The 21,981-nt window shown below is 39.5% G+C and overlaps 1 protein-coding gene across 4 annotated transcripts in view; it reads right to left on the bottom strand.

Moving 5' to 3' along the window:
- Positions 1-4,593: 4,593 nt before the first annotated feature.
- The window catches only part of Azin1 (antizyme inhibitor 1), a 35,480-nt gene continuing 18,092 nt past the window's right edge, over positions 4,594-21,981 (bottom strand). For 3 of the 4 annotated variants that reach the window (XM_090339173.1, XM_090339174.1, XM_090339175.1), the window contains 10 exons: positions 19,062-19,258; positions 16,057-16,230; positions 14,942-15,114; positions 13,675-13,809; positions 11,817-11,898; positions 10,924-10,998; positions 10,141-10,303; positions 8,844-8,959; positions 7,821-8,035; positions 4,594-6,939 (listed from right to left, as the gene is read on the bottom strand). In XM_090339173.1, the coding sequence (XP_090195299.1) occupies positions 6,828-6,939; positions 7,821-8,035; positions 8,844-8,959; positions 10,141-10,303; positions 10,924-10,998; positions 11,817-11,898; positions 13,675-13,809; positions 14,942-15,114; positions 16,057-16,230; positions 19,062-19,163 (1,347 nt within the window). In that variant the 5' untranslated portion in view covers positions 19,164-19,258 and the 3' untranslated portion in view covers positions 4,594-6,827. The remainder of the gene's footprint in view (positions 6,940-7,820; positions 8,036-8,843; positions 8,960-10,140; positions 10,304-10,923; positions 10,999-11,816; positions 11,899-13,674; positions 13,810-14,941; positions 15,115-16,056; positions 16,231-19,061; positions 19,259-21,981) is intronic. The other variant, XM_090339176.1, reaches the window with a different exon arrangement.

A 21,981-nucleotide genomic window follows, 5' to 3' on the forward strand; every position in this document is an offset into this window, starting at 1 on the left:
TAGGAGAAACATTAGAATTTATAGACATAGGCAGGAACTTTCTGAAGAGTCCCAAGCTCAAAACAAATAGACGACAAAATGGGGTTACATCAAAAAGAAGTTTTTACACAGCAAAGATCATAATTACTACACTAGAAAAACAGTTAACAGACTGGGAGAGCTTTTTGCTGCTGTTGTTGGTCATAGGACTTGAACTCTGGGCATGGGAATTGTCCTTGAGCTCTTTAGCTCAAAGCTACCACCCTACCCCTTGAGCCACCGACCCACTTCCAGTTTTCTGGTGGTGTGAGCCACAGCATCTGGCTATGACTGGCAAAGCTTTAGCAGCAATAAATCAGAAAAAGACTTAATATCCAAAATACCCAAGGAGCTTAAGAAATGAACCTTCCCTCAAAACTAATACACTAGTCAAAAAAAAAAAAAAGATTTCTTAGAAGAAAGAATAGTAATTAAGGGGCCGAAAGTTTGGCCTAGTGGTAGAGTGCTTGCCTAGTATGCACGAAGACCCAGGTTTGATTCCTTGATACCACATACATAGAAAAAGCCAGAAGTGGTGTTGTGGCTTAAGTGGTAGAGCTCTGGCCTTGAGAAAGCCCAAGGACAGTGCTCAGGCCCTGAGTTTAAGCCCCAGAACTGACCAAAAAAAAAAAGGCAAACTGTAACCCCTCTATACATCACCACAACAATAAAGTACAACTGTTAAATGAACTGAGGAGGCTGAGATCTAAGGATCACAGTTCAAAGGCAGCCCAGGTACTCTGAGGTTCCAATTAACCACTAGAAAACCAGAAGTGGTGCTGAGGCTCCAGGGAGTAGGGCAGTAGCCTTGAGCTGAAGAGCTCAGGGACAGCGCCCAGGCCCAGAGTTCAAGCCCCACAACTCCCCCACCCCACAAGAATAGCAATTAGCCAGGTTCATGCTCCCATAATCCTAGCTACTCAGGAGGCTGAGATCTGAGGATTATGGTTCAAAGCCAGCCTGGGCACTAGTCTGTGAGACTCTTATCTCCAATTAACCACTGGAAAACTGGAAGCGGTGCTGTGGCTCAAGTGGTAGAGCACTAGCCTTGAGTTGAAGAGTTTAGGGACAGCACCCAGGCCCAGATAATGGTAAGGGATGCAGGACTTTTTTAGGAGTGATCCTTTGCCTTGATTGCTCAGTTAGGGTACTTTTTCTGCCCTCTTCATAGTAGTTCTCTGGTTTTTCTAGGCCTAACAGTCATACAAGAGCAAGTGTTCCCTGTTTTAAGCCTGAAATCAGTAAAAGCCCCCTTTCTCCCAACAAGCAATGACAACCAATATGCTCTGGCACCTCAACCTCTGGGCCCCACACCCAGTCCCATCAAAAGTACTGAACCTGAGTTGCTTTGATGGCATCAAACTAAGTAGTACATTGCCACTGCAAAAAGCTAGTGCTTTAATTCCCTACCCTGCCCCCCCCCCCCGGCCCCCACCTCCTCTATTAGGGACTAAAGTCAAGGACATGCTGTATCACTGAACTACATCCAAAAGCACACACCCTGTTTTTTTCTAGTTTTGACTTTCTAGTTTTTGGTGACACTGAGACCTGAATCCCTCTACAGTCTCCACTCCTCATTCTGAGTTGTTTCCTTGGTAGCTGGAAACTAGTACTTTGGATTTGGATATGGTAGCATGAACTAGAAATGTGCAGGAATCTGGGATGAAGTAGAAAGTGAGGCAGTAATCCTAGCTCCTTCCTATCTCAAAATGCACTGTAGTGATGCAAGGCCTGGGAGACAGGGACATGGGAAATTCAGAGGTGAAATCAGCTCTGTATACCAAGTAACAGTTTCTCCAACTCTCCCAGATATGAACAAAGATCTGTGGGTGCCATCTAGTGGGAAGACCCGCTACAGCTGCCCAAGCCCAGAGCTCATTTTGAATTGGGGCCTTTGCACTCTATCAAAGGAAGCCAGTTGGTAGATAACAGTTGTAATTAAGTTGCTGGGGAGAACTCTGCTTTACACTGAAGAATATAAAGCACACGGGTGTGTGTGTGGGGGGAGGGAGATGGAAAAGATAGGGTAGGACTGGGGGCAAAGGAGCCTCAAAATGGATTCTGAACTTTGATACATTTTATTGCTACTTGACCAAAAAATTGCTCACTTTCCACTTTCTTTTTCCATGTAAGATGCTACACTTACTATAGTCTGTATTTTTAACTTCTTTTAGTTTCCTGATGTACTGACTCTTGAGTATTGTCTCCAACCCCTTTCCATTGTGAAATCTGCATGACTTTTTGTGTGTGGTTGGTCCTGGGCCTTGAACTCTGGGCCTGGCATTGTCCCTGAGCTCTTCAGCTCAAGACTACCACCCTACACCCCTTTGAGCCACAGTGCCACTTCAGCTTTCCTAGTTGTTACTTGGAGATAAGAATCCCTCTCCTGAGTAGCTAGGATCACAGGTGTGAGCCACTAGGCCGGGAATTTGCATCACTTCCAGGAAATCACATGAAGGACTTAAGAGTACTCTTAGTTGGCTTATGTGCTCAAATGTACTCTCCACTTGAGCTCTATCTCCAGTTCAGCTTTTTTGCCGGTTATTCTGGGGTTAAAGTCTCAAGGCTTTTCATTCTAGGCTTGCCTCAAACTGCTATTCCCTGCATCTTATATCCTAGTAAGTAGAATTACAGATGCAAGCCACCAGTGCCTATACCTACAGATCTTTTAAAACGCATTCTAGAAAGAAAAATACCTTTAAAATTCTTCCTAAAGTTAGACCTAAGGGGTAGTTTGGTCTCTTTATAGTCTTTTTTTGTTTTCACTATCTATGTACTACAGTTTCAATCCACCCATTATGGTTTTTTGGCCCCCTTCAATGGGTTTCACTATTTTCATACATGTATATAATGAAGTTATTTCAATCACAACATCCTCCCCCTTCCATTTTCCTATAATTCCCTTCTCTATGGATAATCCTTCATAGTATGTATATATGTAATACACAGACAGACACATACACAGACACACTTTACCACTTCAACTGATAGACACAGTATTGATTCCATAGTTTGGCTCTTTGGATAGGACCATTATACAGTGACCTTGTTGGGACTTACATTCCCCTTTGGGTACATGACAAGGACAGGCAGAGAAATGTTGAGCAGATTAGCACCAATTTAAACTAAGTTTGACCAGCCCTGATTTCTAAGGGACAGAACAAACCCCTCAGCTATTAATACTAAAGTCTGGCTGCTTTGTGAGCCTAGATGGTTTCAGAGTTCTTAATTTATATTCTTTCCTGGGTAACAAAGGTATATAGCATCCACATACATTAAAATCAAAGGAACAATTCCTCTCTGTATGTTAACAGCAGAAGTGCAACTGAAAATGTAACCTGAATTATTTTCAGGTTTGTTTTTGCTAGTCTTGGGGCTTGAACTCAGGGTCTGGGCACTGTCCTTGAGCTTTCTCATCAAGAATAGTGAACCAGAGCACGACGTTTGGCTTTTTCCTGTGTATGTGGTACCAAGGAGTCAAACACAGGGCTTTGTGCATGCTAGGCAAGCACTCTATCACTAGGTCACACTCCTGGTCCCAGCCAGCTCTTTTAAACTGAACTTTGATTTTGCAGCACGGAGGCTTAAACTCAGAGCCATGCACTTGCTAGCCAAGCCTTAGACTGCTGAACCCTGCCCCCAGATGCAGTTATAAAATAATACACATTGCCAGTCAAGACCTAAAGTTTTGTTTCTTATTCCTGGCCAGATATATATTATGAAAGTCTGCACCTGCAAAATGCCTTGTATACCATGAGGATGGATAGGTGAGAAAATGTAATTTCCCCAAATTTCAATGTGGAAGGCTTTTTTTCATGTTTTAAGTGGTTCTCAAATTGTTATAATTCTAAGATAATAATGAAAGATAATGCCAGGCACTGCTGACTCATACCTATAATCCTAGCTAATTAAGAGGCTGAGATATAAGGATCATGATTAGACCTTCCAGCCAGGGCAGGAAAGTCTGTGAGACTCTTACTTAATTAACCAAGAGAAAAGCAGAAGTGGAGGTGTGGTTCAAAGTGGTAGAGTGCTAGCTTTGGACAAAAGAGCTCAGAGAAAGCACCCAACCTCAAGCCTCACAACAGACAAAACATTAAAAAAATATAGACAACGACTTAAATGCAAGACAGCAGTGCTGGCACTGGTAGCCATCCATCCCCTAATACCCACCAATTTAACTCCAGCAGGCCAAAGGAGAATGAGTTATCTGCTAGTAATACGTTAAAACAAGGATCAACAATATTGTTCAATGAATCTATCAAGTTACCCAGCTCATCAAAGTGTTACAAAACACTGAAACAAGAATTTCAGAAAACTTCTTAGAGCCAAGACAGGTTTAGTAAGTAAATAAGGCTTTCCGAATGGTGTAACATGTGGAAATCTGTAGTTTGTAGCTTAATTTTTAAGTGTATACTGATTTCACCCAAAATACCACGGTTCCATATATAACTCCCAGTGTCACCTTACTAGATTCAGTTTCCCTTATAACAAAGATTCTGAAATGTTCCTAATATACAGTAACTGCTATGTAAAACTTCATCTCTATTTCATGATAGAAGCCAAAGTAAAACATGAGGAATAAAAACATTTTATCTGCGTATTCAGAATCACACACAAGTTGCCTTTACAGTTCAATTTACTATATATAGAAATCATTAGGGTTTTAAATTGTCAGTTAAATTTTGAACTGAGATTACAATATTATATAAAAAGATTTTACATTAATTCAGTATTTTTTTTTAGCATACCAAATTGAAATACATAGGTTCAAACTTCAGATTTATGGCAGTCTCCAAATACAACAGACATTTCTTAGTTACTGTATCATTCCCATATAATATTTGCAATTCTGAGCTGTTTCACATAAAACAGCCCTCCTAAGAAAATGGCAAAACTGATAATGCCATGAAACTCAAGCCTGGATAGTCAAGCCAAGGGCTCAAAGTTGTACCATCTTTGAAAAGGTTTGGCATTTATGGACCACAACAATGCACAACATATGAAGGAGGTAGGAAACATTTCCTCCTCATTAAGGTTAAAAAAAAAAAAACAACAAAAAAACAAAACAAAGTTACATGGTAGCTTGGAATTTTCCATAAAACCCCACACTATTCCTTGGGAAAGTCCAAGGGCAATGAGATGGTAATGGACTGGGGCCCTGAATTTTTATTTTTCAATTAAAAGAACCCATGATATTCAAATGGGCTTTGATAAAATCAAAAAATAGTAAGCACCTACTGGTTTGAGATTTAAATTAGAGATTCATGATCAATTTCTCTCCACCTTGAAATCAAGGTGTAAAAACCAGATATTTAAGTGCATTCCAAACTTCTATGTAGCACAGGTAGAATTTGCTGTCCATTGGCACCAAAGTGAAGTCACATTTCCTCTTGGAAGACAGAAATTCCACATGTGAACACAGAGTAAATTAGGAAACAATGACCCCTGTAGTTTATTATTATTACTATTGTGATTCCGAGATCTAGGATTACTAATATACTAGCAGTGAACAAAGCAAATTCCTGACAAAATTGTCAGGTTAGTTATGCTAACTCCCTACCCCCCCAACCACCACTAAAGTCTAGTATGAAAAGAATTATAATTGCTAAGCTGAACAAATGGGTAATAACAAGAAACTAATGGGATAGCAATAGCTCAAACCAAAGAAAATCCTAACCTTGAAATCATTGCATTGAGAAACTGAAGAAAGTAAGTGTGCTTTAACCCATCCCTACCACATTCTGAATTTAAATTTTCTGTGCAAAAGAGCAGCAGATTTCAGAATATAGATGTAGCCCTTCTTTAAGTTTTAGTGCTCTGCATTTTCTGCAATTTTATTTCCCTCCCCCCACCAAGTTAAGTATTTAATAGAGTCTTCCATGTCAGCCAAAGACTTGTGATTTAAAGATTTACTAAGGTAAGTACTCTATGCATTCTATCTATACAGAAAACACCTATTAATTATTACAATTGGCTTATGCAGGATTAACATTTTTTGGTGTTAAAATTGTTAAAACATCATGCTTACTGCACATCAACTCTCCGTAATAAATCTGAACTTCACAATGATTTACCAAACACTTTACTTAAATTACTAATTAAATAACTGAAAAATATACTGAGCCAAACCAAACTTAAGTGGACTATAAGGAAAAACAACCCTCAAAACAGACCATATACACATCTATTTCAAAACTATCTTTGCTAGCTAGCCCCTTTTCCAAGTTTTAACCTGAAAAAACAGTAAAACCTACACAAAAATTTATTGCAATCATACAAGGGTCACATCAGGTCAAATACAACAAATACTATGATGCAATTTTACATTTATTAAACTACAGTTCAAAGCACAAATTTACACATTCTAAATACACTAAACGTATCTAATGAAGTCACACTGGTCTTTCACTGACATCTGGATATATCTGGGTGAAAGACATTAACTTTACAAGACTTTTTAACACGAATCCTTAGTATAAAAACTGTGTACTTGTATGTAAACGGTTGGGGAACCCAATTAGTGGGCTTCCATCTCCACTAAGTCATCCATTTTGTTGCATATTTTATTTTAAATTCTTAAGGGGTAGGACAAACTGGTAAGTTTAAAATCTGGATACATTACCTAATTCCCCATTTGCCCCAATGAATTATAGATGAAGCTGATTTTGTCTGGTCCCAAATAGCGATTACTATTAAATTTTGTTTCCAAGAATAATAGAATAGATTGAATTTTTTCCCCCAAACTGGAATGTAGACCAGACAAGCTTAACCTGAAATTTGAGATCTAAAGAAGCATTAACGCCTGTTTAAGCTTCAGTGGAAAAGCTGTCTTCTTGGCTTAGCTGAATGCAAGACGGTGCAAAGAAGAAGTTCTTCATCATTGTGTCTGAAGTAATTCCAGCATCTTGCATCTCATACCTACATGTAAGGAAGAAATATGCCAGTTTCAAGTTGAGCCTTTGCAAAGACCATACAACCACATTAACAATGGATTAAAGCAATAGCCAGCCTTGCAATAATCCTTAAAGATGATCATTTTTACCACCTTAAATTACATATATTAAGAAGTTATTAACTAATGAAGAGAATGAATATGGCAGAAGTAGCTTGTTTGCATGAAAAGAGAACAATGAAATTTGCTGAAATGGTTTTAAGAAGGGGTAGAAGGGGCTGGGAGTGTAGCCTACTGGTAGAGTGCTTGCCTTGTATGCATGAAACCCTGGGTTTGATTCCTGGATACCACATACACAGAAAAAGCTGGAAGTGGTGCTGTGGCTCAAGTGGCAGAACCCTAGCCTTGAGCAAAAAGTGTCCAAGGGCAGCCCAGGCCCAAGTTCAAGCCCCAGGACTGGCAACAAAAAGGATAGAAGGGATTTATAAATGAGAGCTGGAGGGGTTTGAGGTTGAATGAGATACATTGCATACATGTGTGGTTCTCATGCAACTAATATATGCTAATTTTAAAAGTATAAGCTGGGCAGGTGGCTCACATCTGTAATCCTAGTTACTCAGGAGGCTGAGATCTGAGGATCAAGGTTCAAAGCCAGTCTGGGCACAAAAGGACCGGAGACTCATCTCTAATTAACCTCTAGAAAACAGAAGTGAGGCTTGGCTCAAGGGTAGGGTGGTAATCTTGAGCTGAAGAGCTCAGGGACAACACCCAGGCCCAGGGATAGAGTGGTAGTCTTGAGCTGAATCACTCAGGGATAGCTCAGGGACAGCACCTAGGCCCCAGATCCACAAAATAAAATGAAAGTGCCTTCAAACATCATATCGTTGTTAAAATAAAAACACCTTACCAATCACTGAATGACATCATGTAATAAATAGCTGGCCTCGGAAAATCATTAAAAGCAGATGGTTCGTGGAAGGAATCTGCTCCCATGTTATCGAAGATAAGCCAGTCTCCCACATTCAGCTCAGGAAGAAGACAGCGTTCCACAATTTGATCAAGCTCATCACAGGATGGACCCCAAAGGCTGCTTGTAAACAGAGGCTCATCTTCCTTGTACTTCTGAAAGAAAAATCATGTGTTATTTAAAAACTTTACTCAGAAGCAATTTTCAGTATCTCAGATCTCACATGTTCATGGGCACAAGGAAAACAGTACTATTAAGCATCAATGACACTACTAATTCCCTCTTCCTTTTGTCTGGCCAGTATTGGAACTTGAACTCAGGGCCTGAGCACTGTCCTTGGACTTTTTCAAAGCTAGAGCTCTACCACTTGAGTCACAACATCGCTTCCAGATTTTTCTATGTATATGGTACTGAGGAATCCAACCGGGTCCAACTGGGTCTTGGTGCATTGCTAGGCAAGCACTCTACCATTAAGCCAAACTCCTGGCTCAAGTATCACTAATTCCACATGAAGGCAACAAACTGAAGGGCCACAGGCAGAAAAGTATATAAATTTAAAAGGATCTTTCCATTTTGATATATTCCTCAAAAAAGTGGGGCACTTGTAGGGCTGCAGTATGCATGTATTTGCCAGTCTTGAGGCTTGAACTCGGAGTCTAGCTGCTGACCCTGAGTCTCTGTGCTCAAGGCTAGTGTTTTAGGTGCCACTTCCATGAGTCTCATGTACTTTTCCTGCCTGGACTGGCTTTGAATCATGATCCTCAGATCTCAGCCTCCTGAGTAGCAAGGGTTACAGGTGTAAGCCACCAGTGTCTGGCTTTATTTTTCCGTGGGGGGAGGGAGTCTGCTTGGACTCGAATTCAGGGTCTTACACAAAGGAAACAATAGGCTCTCCTACTGAATTCGCTTGTCTGTTCTTACAAACTGTCAAATAAATTTGATATTAATTATTATTAAACTTGCCTTGTGAACCTCTGGGATGGTATTTAAGTCCTCAGACAATTTACTTGCAAAGGAACCATAAACACCATCATTCATATAATACATGAAGGCTGGTTCATCACTCCTGGTTTCTCCTACTGAAAACAAGAAAGATGAATTTGCAGTGAAATGCCTAATATATGGTTAGTTTTTAAAAGGTACTATTCAAATAGACTAAAACATCTGTAAAAGCAATTAGCATGATTTTCATACTTCTCAAAATATTTAGAGACCTTATATACCTTAAAAAAAACAAAAACGTTTGGTATCATGACAGTTCACTAAATAATTTTAAAACCTCAATGTGATATTACCACATCAAACATAAAATATATAGTAATAAAAAACTGATTATATAAAGTGGGGAAACAAAGTAACTGGTAAGTATACACTTCCAGTGGGAGATGTACACATCTCCAGTTGGAGGGAGGGTTAAAATATATACCAACACCTTTTTTTTTTTTTTTTTTTTTGCCAGTCCTGGGCTGGAGCTCAGGGCCTGAGCACTGTCCTTGGACTTCCTCAAGGCTAGAGCTCTACCACTTGAGCCTCAGCACCACTTCCGGCTTTTTTCTATGTATGTGGTACCGAGGAATCGAACCCGGGTCTTTGTGCATCCTAGGCAAGCACTTTAACCACTAGGCCAAACTCCCGGCCCACACACCAACACCTTTGAAATGCCTGTTGTACGACCAGTTAGCATTATGACCTCAGTCAGCATTAACTGATATGTATTTCTCTCCCTCTATTCACTTCCCTTTTTCTTTCTACAAAGGTTTTAGTGCTTGCTAGGCAGGTACTTGACCACTCCAGCCAGGAACTCAAGCCTTAGTATGAAGTGTCCACATATATTTATACATACATGTATGTGCATATGAGAGATAAAGAATGATGGGAGGGTGAATTGAAATCTATTGTCTATAAAGTCATAAGATGTATCACTGAAAGCTATTTAATAAGGGCCAAGAGGATTGGATTTTAATTCAGGTAAAAGCTGTGTAGAACAGTATTAGGTAAATAATTTTCCTATGCACAGTGATTACTCCACAAACCTACAGTGGTGCTGGTCAATGAAAAATATTTTGTTGTTGGAGGATTCTCTAAACATTAGTAACAGCTGAATTCATGAAGTCTTATCAAATGAAACCTTGAACTCAAGAGTGGCTAAAAACTACTAATAACTTTATGACCACCTATTCATTCACTTTTTGACTAATTGCTATCACTTTTTGACTAATTGCTATTATCTATTAACAAAAACAAAAATGTTGTAACTTACCTCCAGAGGAAAATTTATCATTTTCAACAACTTTCTTAGCAATGATATTAACTGCAAGTGTAAATGCAGAAGACACATAGTAGCTCCCAGGTTCTGAAATTATCTTAATGCCAGCGCTTTCAGGAAAGTAGATATCCAACAGAGGGCTGATAACATGATTAACCTATGGTTTAAAATTTCATATTACGGTTTCAATATGGGATTACAGAATTCTCAGCACCAAGAGATAACTATTAATGGAATTTCTCAGGAATATTAAGTGGCACAATGCCTAGCTATTTTGGTAGGTATCTCCAAGAAATTAGGTAGGCTTTCAAGTCAAAGCTTATTTTGGAACTATCTCAATGACAGAAACAGATAGATATACACATAATCCCCACTTAACTCTAACCCTGTTCCAGAATGCTTAGCAGTGGGACAAAATTTCAAACTTCTTTTTTTTTTTTTCTGGTCTGTCTTGGGGCTTGAAAACTCAGTCTAAGGTGCGGAAATTTTTTTTTCTTTTTGGGTGGAGCTAGGGATTATATCTCAGTGATAGAACACTTGGCTGGCCAAGTGCAGAGTAAGGTTCCGAGTTTTGTGTTCAGCACTACATAAATAAGTCCTGTGATGATCTGACAGACTTCAAAAAATTTCAAGCCTTTTAGTTACTAGATCATGTTCTAAGTAATTTTTAGATGTTCTAGGATAGATGTTTCAGGCTTTTATTTTCTGCTATTGCAAAAGTCACAGTCTAAATCCCCTTCAACTCAGAAGAAAACAAGTCCATTGAAATAATGTTACCTCTTCCAGCTGAAATTCAGTGCCTGTGAAGCCTCCACCAATGTCTAACATGTTCATCGTAAAGCCAAGTTCTCCCTAGAAGTAAAAAAAATACTGAAGTGTTTCCAAACCATAAAACCTCTAAGGATTTTTAAAAAACAAAACCAAACCAACTTTTAGTCATCAGATACTTTAGATTTTATGAATTCAGGGGCTGGGCATTGTTCCTGAGCTTTTAGCTCTGAGCCACAGCTCCATTTCTAGTTTTCTGGTAGTTAAATGGAGATAAGAGTCTCACGATTTTCCTACACTGGATGGCTATGAACTGTGATCCTCACATCTCAGCCTCCTAGGATTATAGGTATGAGTAATTGGGATCCAGCTTTTGTTTTGTTTTTTGAAAGGGTCTTACTGGGAGTCTGTTGCTTTTGTTTTTAAAGTAACAGTACAGCTGAGCATGGTGTCATGCCTGTAATCCTAGCTACTCAGGAGGCTGAGATCTGAGGATCAAGGTTCAAAAGGACCTGAGACTCTTATCTCCAACCTCTACAAAACAGGGTAGGGTGGCAGCCTTGAGATTCAGGGACAACGCCCAGGCCAAGTTCAAGCCCATGACATACAAAAAAAACCCCCCAAAACAGTATATTAGCTCAATGTTATATATACTATTGTCTTCACCTTTCCAGGCTGTCTTTTACATAGAGATGTAAATTACTATTTCATTCCTTCATCTACCTAAAAAAGGGCATAAAAGAGTATGTGGAAGTATGAGATCTGAATCATGCAATTACTAAAAATGAGCTATATATTATATTAGATGCAGTAAGGGTAATTCACACTGGTAGAATACTAGTCATGATCTTAAAACAGTATCCTGGCTTAAAACATCGAAATGATTTAAGTAAACAACTTACAGCCATATCAAACACACATCGAGCATCAGACAGAGCATGTACATATACTTGAGGTTCTTTGCAAGCACTTGAAACATGAAATCTGCAATAGAATAACAAGGTACTTCCTGTAATTCCCTTTAAATTATTCGCTACACTGACATAATTATACATGTTCACATCACCAAATATTTAATAGAACAGTAGCAACTATCAAGTTTCAACACCAGCTTTATTGTAAATGGCAAGGTTTTAATACTCCAATGTTACAAGCAAAATGTCAGCTATTCTTCATAGCTATAAAATAGGACACAATATCTTTGAATTTCTTTTCTTGGAAGTTCTGGATTTTGTTAACTCAGGGCCTCACACTTTTTTTTTTTCCTTTGTGCCAGCCAGTTTTGGGGCTTGAACAAGGCCTGGGCACTGTCCTTGGTCACTTTTGCTCAAGGCTAGTACTCTGCCATATGAGCCACAGCACCATTTCCGGCTTCAGAGCCCCAGGGCTCTGTGCATGTTGGGCAAGCATTCTATCACTAGGCCATGCTCCCAGCCTCCCTCATGCTTGTTTAGATAGGTGTTCCATCACTAAGCTATGCCTCCAGCCCCAAATCTTTAAACACTGAATGCTATCTGACCAAATACAAAAATGTGTCTATTGAACAAATAGACATCAATTCAACTGAATAGCTGCCATTAATTTTGTTTTTGTTCCTAGACTAGGAATTAAAATCAGTACCTGATGCTTTTGCACTCTACCCAAATAGGCTGTATCTCCAACTGCTCCATTAGCCAAAGCACTACTTCTGGCATTTTTCTGTGTATGTGGTACCATAGAATCGAACCCAGGGCTTTGTGTAGGCAAAGCACTCTACCATGAGGCCATGCTCCTGGCCCTCCATTTTTTTTCTTCTTTTTTTGGTTGGTCTTGGGGCTTGAATTCTGGGCCTGGGCACTGTACCTGAGCTGTTTAGCTCAAGGCTACCACCCTGCCCCTTGAACCCCAACTCTACTTCAGGTTTTCTGGTAAGAGTCTCATGGACTTTAGTGCACAGATGGCTTTGAATCTCAATCCTCAGATCTCAGCCTGCTGAGTAACTAGGATTACAGGCATGAACCACCAAGTCAGGCTTTCCATTAATTTTTTGGGATGCAATCTGGAGGATTTGGGATGTGATATTAATGTGTCACATTAGTTGAGACCATGATCAAATCATTAAACCTCTTTAGGTACTGGTTTCCTCACATAATAAAGGTAAAACAAAGTTTGATCTATTGAAAATGCAGGAATTAAGGAGAAGGGGGGAAAAATGAAAAAAAAAATGATGCCTGTAGCCTAGATGTTGAATGCCACTTTAATTTTAATACCTATCAATTGTCAAGTTCCAGCAACCCCGTTACCCTCGACAAAAGAAATGTAAAATTGCTTTGCATTTATTATTTTGTCTACTAGGAGAGAATATACTACTAATTTACAAATCAGTATGAAAAAGGACAAAGTATAATTTGTCTTTTCTAAATAAACTTGTATGTTTATAAAAACAAAAGAAACCAGGCACTCGTTCATTTCTGTAATTCTAGCTACTGAGGAGACTACCAGATCATAGTTCCAAACCAACCCCAGGCAGAAAACCCCTGCAACTATTATCTCCAATTAAACATCAAAAAAAAAACAAAACCAAACCCCAGCAATGGAGTTGTGGCTCACGTGGTAGAGCACTAGCCATGAGCACAAAAGCTCAGCATATAGGCCCTGAGTTTAAGCCCAATGACCGGCAGCAGCAGCAACAACAAAAAGAAGTTGCCTTTGTATTTCATGCACATCAAGCATTAATAAGCAGATTTATCACTGCAAAATTTTAAATATAAAAATACTCACTTAACCCCAATTATTTGGACAGCAAGTTCTTTAGCACATTCCAAAAGATGCCTACAGTTCTTCAATGTAGTGCCAAACTTCATGTTACCCTCTTCACCTCCAATATTTTCTTCTGTTGCAATATGAAGTAAGACCCTAAGAGAAGGGGAAGATGATTGGGGCAGAGGTTGGTTTACATCATCATCAGCACATGTGAAGCCTGAAGATTGTGGAAGTGGGTTGATTATGTTGCCAGTGCTCCAAATCCAGCGATGGATGAACCTAATGAAAAACAATCCTGTATAGAGAAAAAACTAGCAATTAGGGCCTAAGGCATGAAGCTTACAAGGATGGGATTTTGGAAAATGCAGCAAGTTAAGACTCTGTTGTAGCTGGAAGAGTCAGTTGGGCTCTGTAATGAAAGACGACATTACTTTCAAATGAAGTCCATCAGTCCATAAATCCACCTAGAAAGACTAAATTGAATAGCAATGTCATTGATGTCTTTCAATAAAAAAAAATACCAGGGCTTTTTCCTAGATCTTTCTAGATAACTTTTAATCACTACTTTCAACATTCTTTTATTAATTGCTTAGATCTCATTATCACCATCGTTTTTAGTATGTGCCAGTTCTGGGGCTTAAATTAGCTTTATAGCTATGCTGTAAGGACAACTTAAGAACACCAGTAAAGTTAGTAAGAAATGATAGATATACAAAGAAATTTAGGGGAATAAATACATATATTGTAAGACCATGTAACTCATAATATAGCTAGAGCCCTAATTTGGTGATCACATCAAATTCTTTCAAGTTAGATTACAAGGTATTAACATACTGCCCTTACTTTACCCAGCTTCCATATAAAGGATCAGAAGCACGCAATCAATAGATTGTAGTTAGCATTTTCTAATTAGGAACTCTAGATATGATTAACTTATAATTACAATATATACCACTGCTATTCCATAAACCCACCTGGATACTGATTTAGTTATTTATATTTTATAGGTCCTGGGGCTTGAACTCTGAGCCTGGGCAGTGGCCATAGTGCCATTTCCAGCTTTTCCTGAGTATACTAGAGATAAGTGTCTCAAGGATTTTCCCTGCCTGAGCTGACTTCGAACCATTACCCTCAGATCTCATCCTTAGATCTCAATCTCCTGAGTATCTAGGATTATAGGTGTGAGCCCCCAGCATCTGGCTTACAAAACTAATTTTTGAGGCTAAAGATAAACTGAACCCTTAAGTAAGTAGTAGTGGTAATATTCTGAAGTACTTAAACTTACTTGGCATTTGGATGATTACGTGCAATTTTCTTCAATTCAATTTCATTGTCACATGTCATGATATTTACTCCAACTTTTGCTGCATATTTTATCTGAGAGATTTGCTTGCAAGGACTTATGTAAATGATGTTTTCCGGAGATACACCCAATTCTTGTACTAAAGCCATTTCACTCTGTTAAAAAGGATTTTGAATACTGTGATATAAAGGCAGAATTTCATCACTATACCTTCTACCCCTCAGTGCTGGGGGGCTCTACCATTGAATTACCTTGAGCCTTGCAAGTCATCTTGAATAGATTTAGATTACACCTGGGGCCAGGAGTTTGGCCTAGTGGCAGAGTGCTTGCCTAGCATGCACAAAGACCTTAGTTTGATTCCTCCGTACCACATACATAGAAAAAAGCCAGAAGTGGTTCTGAGGCTCAAGTGGTAGAGCTCTGGCCTTGATAAAAGTCCGAGGACAGTACTCAGACCCTGAGCTCAAGCCCAAGACTGGCAAAAAAAAAAAAAAAAAAAATACAACTTGATAAAGTCTAGTAATGCTTTTCTACTTTGCTTAAATATTTGTTATAGCAGGAGCTTAGTTTTATAGCTAGCTAAAGCCTAAGAAAAAATAAATTCAAGTTTTCAGCTACTAAAGAGAACGAAAGCTTTCTAAATTGTGGTCTTGGGTTGGAACTCGGGTACTTTGCTTGCTAGGCAAGTGCTCCACCACTTGTGCAGCACTCCTTTTCTCTTTTATTGTTTGGACAGTCTCTTGTGTTTATAACTGGGAGGGGCTAGACTGGTTCTACTTTGGCTTCTGGTTTAGCTAGAGTGTTTAATTAGTTGAGATGTGGTTTCCTAATCATTTTGGCAAAGATTAGCCTGAAATCTCCCATCTCTAGGGTTATAGAAATAAACCACTATGTTTTTGTTTAGTAAAAAGTCTACTCAAAAACTTGTCATATTGAAACTTAAAAACAAGCTTTCATTAATACTAGACTAACATTTAATTATTTAAAAATAAAAAATACCAACCAAGCCTCTTGCACATATTCTATTGGTGGGGAGTAGCTAGAAGAATGAATTCTAATACATTGTTACTCAAGAAAGAATAATAAAAAGTACTTACTTTGCTAGAACAAGCAAACCCAGTTCCAAGAGCTGCCAAAATCTCAAGTACAGCTGGAGTAGAGTTGCACTTCACAGTGTAAAATGGCTTTATCTGAGCCACCACATTCTGCCACTGACTGTGTTTCTTCACAATCTTTCCAAGATCCCCCACAAAAAATGCATTTTTCCCTGTCTGTCATAAGGGAGGAAAAACCCAAAGAAACATTGAAAATAGATTACCATAAGTAGGAAAAAGGCCAGTCCCTTCCTATTTACATTAACTTTTAAAGCTTAAGAGAAATTAAAGGTGTGGTTCAGTTGGTAGCCAATATGAGAAACAATCAGGTATCAAGTTTGAGTCCCGATCTCAAACTCCACTCCTTCAAAAAATTAAGGTAAAGTATTTAATAAAGAAAGACAGATGTGTATGTGGACATGTATGCACAAGTACATGAGTGCCAATATCAAGGCTTGAATTCAGAGCCTGAATATTGTTCCTTAGCTTTTTCTCTCAAATCTAGTGCTGTACCACTTTGAGCCACAGCTCCACTTTCAGCTTTCTGGCTGGTTAATTGCAGTGTCCAAGACTTTTCTGCCTAGGCTGTTTTGAATGGAGATCCTTAGCTCTTAAGCCTCCTGAATAACAAGGACTAAGGACATCAACTACCAGCTCCGGGCTAAGTCTAAGGTTTTATCTGTTCTGGAAGAGTTAAAAGAGGAAACAATCTGGGTGATGGTGGCTCATGCCTGTAATCTTATTCAGCAGACTAAGATCCAAGGGTCAAGGTTCAAAGCCACTCCAGGTACAATCTCCAATTAACCACCTGAAAATTGGAAGTAGCACACACCCACCCAAACTCTTAGGCTTAAGTGATAGAGTGCTAGCCTTGGGCTGAAGAGCCAAAAAAAACAAAAAACAAAAAACAAATAAGATATATTCTGCCATAGTGGTGGCTCAAGTCTGTAACTGTAGCTACTCAGGAGGCTAAGATCTAAGGATCCAGGTTCAAAGGCACAAAAAGGACCACTCAACTCCAATTAATCTCCAGAAAAACAGGAAGTGGGACTTAGCTCAAGGGTAGCACAGTGCTTAAAGAGCTCAAGGATAACGCCCAGGCCAAGTTCAAGCCCCATAACCCATGCACACAATCAATCAATCAATCAATCAAAGAATAAACAGAACTTCAACTGATAATGTTTTCTTCCTAAGAGCACAGGGACAGCGCCCAGGTCAGTTCAAGCCCCATGACCCATCAAAAAAACCCAAAAAACAAACAAACCAATGCCAATAAAATCTTAAAGGAACAAAAAGAAAGAAGTCTACCAAAATCTGACCATGGAGGGAAAAAATTGACCAGGAGCTTCCCAATATTATGAAGGTATGAAGGAATCCATTGCAGAATGGCTTTCCAGGGCCAGGTGTTTGGCCTAGTGGTAGAATGCTCGCCTAACATGCACAAAGTCCTGGGTTTGATTCCTTGTACTATTATACATAGAAAAAGTCAGAAGGGGCACTGTGGCTCAGGCAGAGCCCAGGCTACGAGTTCAAGCCCAAGACCAGAAAAAAAAAAAAGAATGGCTTTCCAGGTGGTATCATTTTTATTCAAGTTTGATAACAATGCGAATATTTACTAATTGACAGTCCAAAGGAGGACATGTTGGGGCCGGGAATTTTGCCTAGTGGTAGAGTGCTTGCCTAGGGAAGCATGCACGAAGACCTGGGTTCGATTCCTCGGTACCTCATGCATAGAAAAAAAGAGCTCTAGCCTTGAGAAAGTCCAAGGACAGGGCTTAGGCCCTGAGCTCAAGCCCAGGACTGGCAAAAAGAAAAAAAAAAAAATTAAAGGACATGTTAAGTATTTTGAGTACATTATTACTAAAGATAGGAGCAACATGAGGAACCAGGAGTTTGGCCTAGTAGTAGAGTGCTTGTCTACCATGCACAAAGACCAGGGTTTGATTCCTGGGTACCATATAAACAGGGGGAAAAAAAAAAGATAAGAGCAACATGAAAGCAACTTCTGAATAAATTTAGGGAAATAAATTGTTACATTGAAAATGATCTATATCAAGCTGGGGGCAGTGGCTCACATCTGTAATCCTAGCTACTCAGGAGGCTGAAATCTGAGGACCAAGGTTCATAGGCAGCCCTGGCACAAAAGACCTGGAGACACTTATCTTCAATTAACCTCTAGAAAACGGGAAGTAGGGCTCAAGGGGTAGGGAAGTAGTCTTGAGCTGAAGAGCTCAGGGACAGCGCCCAGGCCCAGAGTTCAAGTCCTTTAAGCGATAAAAAAAGAAAAAGAAAATGAACTATATAACTTGTGGTTTGGATTCGAGGGGAAAAACTGGGAGAGAGGGGTTACATCCTGTGTATTATTTCAATAGTTAAAATTCATCTTCCAAAAAAGAATGCACATTGTTGGGGGAGAGTAGTCCTGGGGCTTGAACTCAGGGCCTGGACACCGTCCTTAAGCTTCTTTTGCTCAAGGCTAACACTCTACCATTTGAGCCACAGCACCACTTGTTTTTTTCTGTTTATGTGGTACTGAGGAATTAAACACAGGGCTTCATACATGTTAGGCAAGCACTTTTATCACTAAACCACATTCCCAGCCTTGACATTTTTAATTCCTCTCTGTATATTATCTTTATTATAATGATTTTTTAAAAGTAACATGGTCTAGTCGGACATGGTGGCTCATGCCTGTAATCCTAGCTACTCAGGAGACTGACATTTGAGAATTGTGGTTCAAAGCCAGCCTGGGCACTAAAAAGTCTGTGAGACTTTTATCTTCAATTAGCCACTAGAAAACTGGAAGTAAGGTTGTGGCTCAAGCTGTAGGTAGGGTGGTAGCCTTGTGATGAGAGCTCAACGACAGTGCCCAGGCCCAGAATTCAAGTCCCTCGACTGACAAAAAAAAAAAAAATGTGGTATAGAAAGAAAAACACATAGGGACCAGGCTTTGGTGCTAATTAACACACTGATGTTTCAATTTGTAATGTCTGAGGTGGCACACTTACCAGGGAATGTTCATAAACATAGTTATCAATAACATTTCCAAGGTTTGTTCCTTCATCCAACAGGCCAACGGAGTAGTTTGCATCGTCAATAAATCCTTTCATCTCAGCCGTATTCCACAAAGCCGAAAGTCATAAACCAGGAAAAACAAGAGACGGGCCACCAAGCCTATGTCTGGGTCCTCAGAATATGCAACAAACTGTCAAAATAGAAGTTATATCAAAGTCTGTATTATTTCAGTAGTTAAAACTCAGGACTTTGAACTTACTCAGTTTGTGTTCCATACCACTTGAGCCATGCCTCCAGCCTTGCTTTTGCTGATTCTACTTTGATGGATCCCCCTCCTGCAACCATAGGCTGGGCTCAAACTTCAATTGTCTGGAACTCAGCATTCTAGTAGGTGGGCTTATATGAGCCACCCTCATCCATCAAAAGTATGTCTCTGAATTTTTTTTTTTAAAAAAAGCTCAGGGCTGGGAATGTGGCTTAGTGGGAGAATGCTAACCTAGCACATGTAAAAAATAGCCGGAAGTAAGGTTATGGCTTGAGCACGGTCCTTGGGCTTTCTCAAGGCTACAACTCTACCACTTAGTCATAGCTTCTGGCTTTTTTATGTATGTGGTACCAAGGAATCTTACGTGGGTCTTTGTATATCCTAGGCAAGCACTCTATCACTAGGCCAAACTCCTGGTCCCTGTCTCATAAATTTTTAAGTCAAAGAAGCAGAAATAGGCCAGGCACCAGTGGGGCTCACACCTATAATCCTATCTACTCAGGAGGCTCAGATTTGAGGAGTGAGGTTCAACCACAAGAAAACCAGAAGTGGCGCTGTGGCTCAACGGGTAGAGCGGTAACCTAGAGCTGAAGAAGCACAGGGATAGCCAGGACCAGAGTTCAAGCCCCCCAACTGACTAAACAAACACACAAAAAAGAAGCAGAAGCTGGGGGTAGTGGCTTATGCCTGTAATCCTAGCTACTGGTGATTGTGGTTCAAAGCCAGCCCCCCAGGCACTAAAGTCCTTGAGACTGTTATCTCCAATTAACCACTAAATGGGGCCAGGAGGTTAGCCTAGAGTGTTTGCCTAGCATGCCCCAAGACCGGGGTTTGATTCCTTGGTATCACATACGTAGAAAAAGCCAGAAGTGGTACTGTGGTTCAAGTGGTAGAGTTCTAACCTTGAGAAAATCCAAGGGCAGTGCTCAGGCCCTGAGTTCAAGCCTTGGGACTGATTAAAAAAAAAATCCAATTAACCATTAGAAAACTGGAAGTGGGGCTGTGGCTCAAGAGGCAGGGTGGGAGCCTTGAGCTGAAGATCTCAGAACTGAAGATCTTAGGGACAGTGCCCACGCCCAGAGTTTAAGGTCCATGACCAACCAAAAACAAACAAAAAAAAGAGTTGAAATGGGTCAGGATGGAAAGTCAGAGTGATGGAAAGTGAGAGTGACTTTAGGAGACAATCTACTGCTTACTATTACTGAAACAGAAATGAGACCTGATTAAGGGCTATTCCTTCTAGTAAAGTAGACATCTCTAAACTTCCCTTAAGTCCTCAAACTGTTGTTGGCTGAATGTTTACCTGCAGTCCCAGTAGCCAGGAAAATGTGAGATAGGAGATCTACTTGAACCCAGGAGTTTGAGACCAGTCCAGGCAACATAGTCAAACCAATTTGCAACAAGTGGTTCTTGTAAAAACACCATATACAATAGGAATTAAAAAGCCTAATAGTTAAAACTGAGCTATCAACTGCCAGAATTGCAAAAAGCGACATACATGGAAACTAGGTATAAGCTAGGTACTGTATGTCCTGAACTAGCTACTAAATTAAAAAGCAATTAGCTTATATTAGTTATGCAAGAGAGAACTATCATTTTAACATTTCCATAACGCATACAATGTATTACAATCAAATTTACTTCTCCTCCTCTCTTATTTACTCTCTTCTTGGAAGTGGGAAATTCACTGTTATTTAGGCTCTCCTCTTGCTACCTCCTCCCTTCCACTGATACCTTTTCCCAAGTTCCCCAAACAGATCCCTTTTTTACTTTTCATTTTTTTCTTTAATGTGTACTAAATGCACCAAGGGATTTTATTCAAGTAACAGTTTAATTCCCAAGAAACCAATTACATTCTGTTCAATTCACCAAATCTATATCATACTAAAATGTTGAAAATATTTACATTATGGAGGTGGGGGGTGATTTAGGTCTGTTTGTATGAGACCTAATACATAAAGAGGTCAAATCACTAATTTTTCTTGTCAGTTCTGGGCCTTGAACTTAAAGCCTGAACACTGTCCTTGGACTTTCTCAAGGCTAGAGCTCTACCACTTAAGCCACAGCACCACTGCCAGCTTTTTCTATGTATGTGGTACCAAGGAATTGAACTTGGGTCTTCGTGCATGTTAGGCAAGCACTCTACCACTAGGTCAAACTCTTTGCCCAAATGACTAAATATTCTTAAATGCAATAGCTAGATTGTTATTTTGTGCCCCCAAAGTACATTGCAGGGTAAGAATAAAGACTTATTTCAAGCAATATAATCATCATTTTAGATACTGAATGAGGCACTTAGTAATAAAAAGAAAATCACCTGAAAAGATAAATATGCCATGGTAAATATTAAGAAGGAGTAAGGGAGGAACTTCCTGTTAAGTTTAGTACTACTAACTGTTCTAAAAGCATCAGTTTTCATTTATTTTATCAACTAGATGAAAAAAATCATCAAAATCTCTGGCAGAGAGAGATATAGGGGTCCATGTGTGCAATTCCAGAACTCTAAGGAGACTGAGGGAGGATTACGAGTTTGAGGCCAGCCCAGGCTAAATATAAGACTTTCTCAAAACCACATCTTTACCTTAAAATAAAATTTACTTTGAAATGCAACCTACTTTTAAAAAACCCTAATCTCAGTTCATAAGTCT

The sequence above is a fragment of the Megascapheus bottae genome, chromosome 9 (assembly GCF_031878675.1).
Source record: "Megascapheus bottae isolate mThoBot1 chromosome 9, mThoBot2.hap1, whole genome shotgun sequence".
NCBI lineage: Eukaryota > Metazoa > Chordata > Mammalia > Rodentia > Geomyidae > Megascapheus > Megascapheus bottae.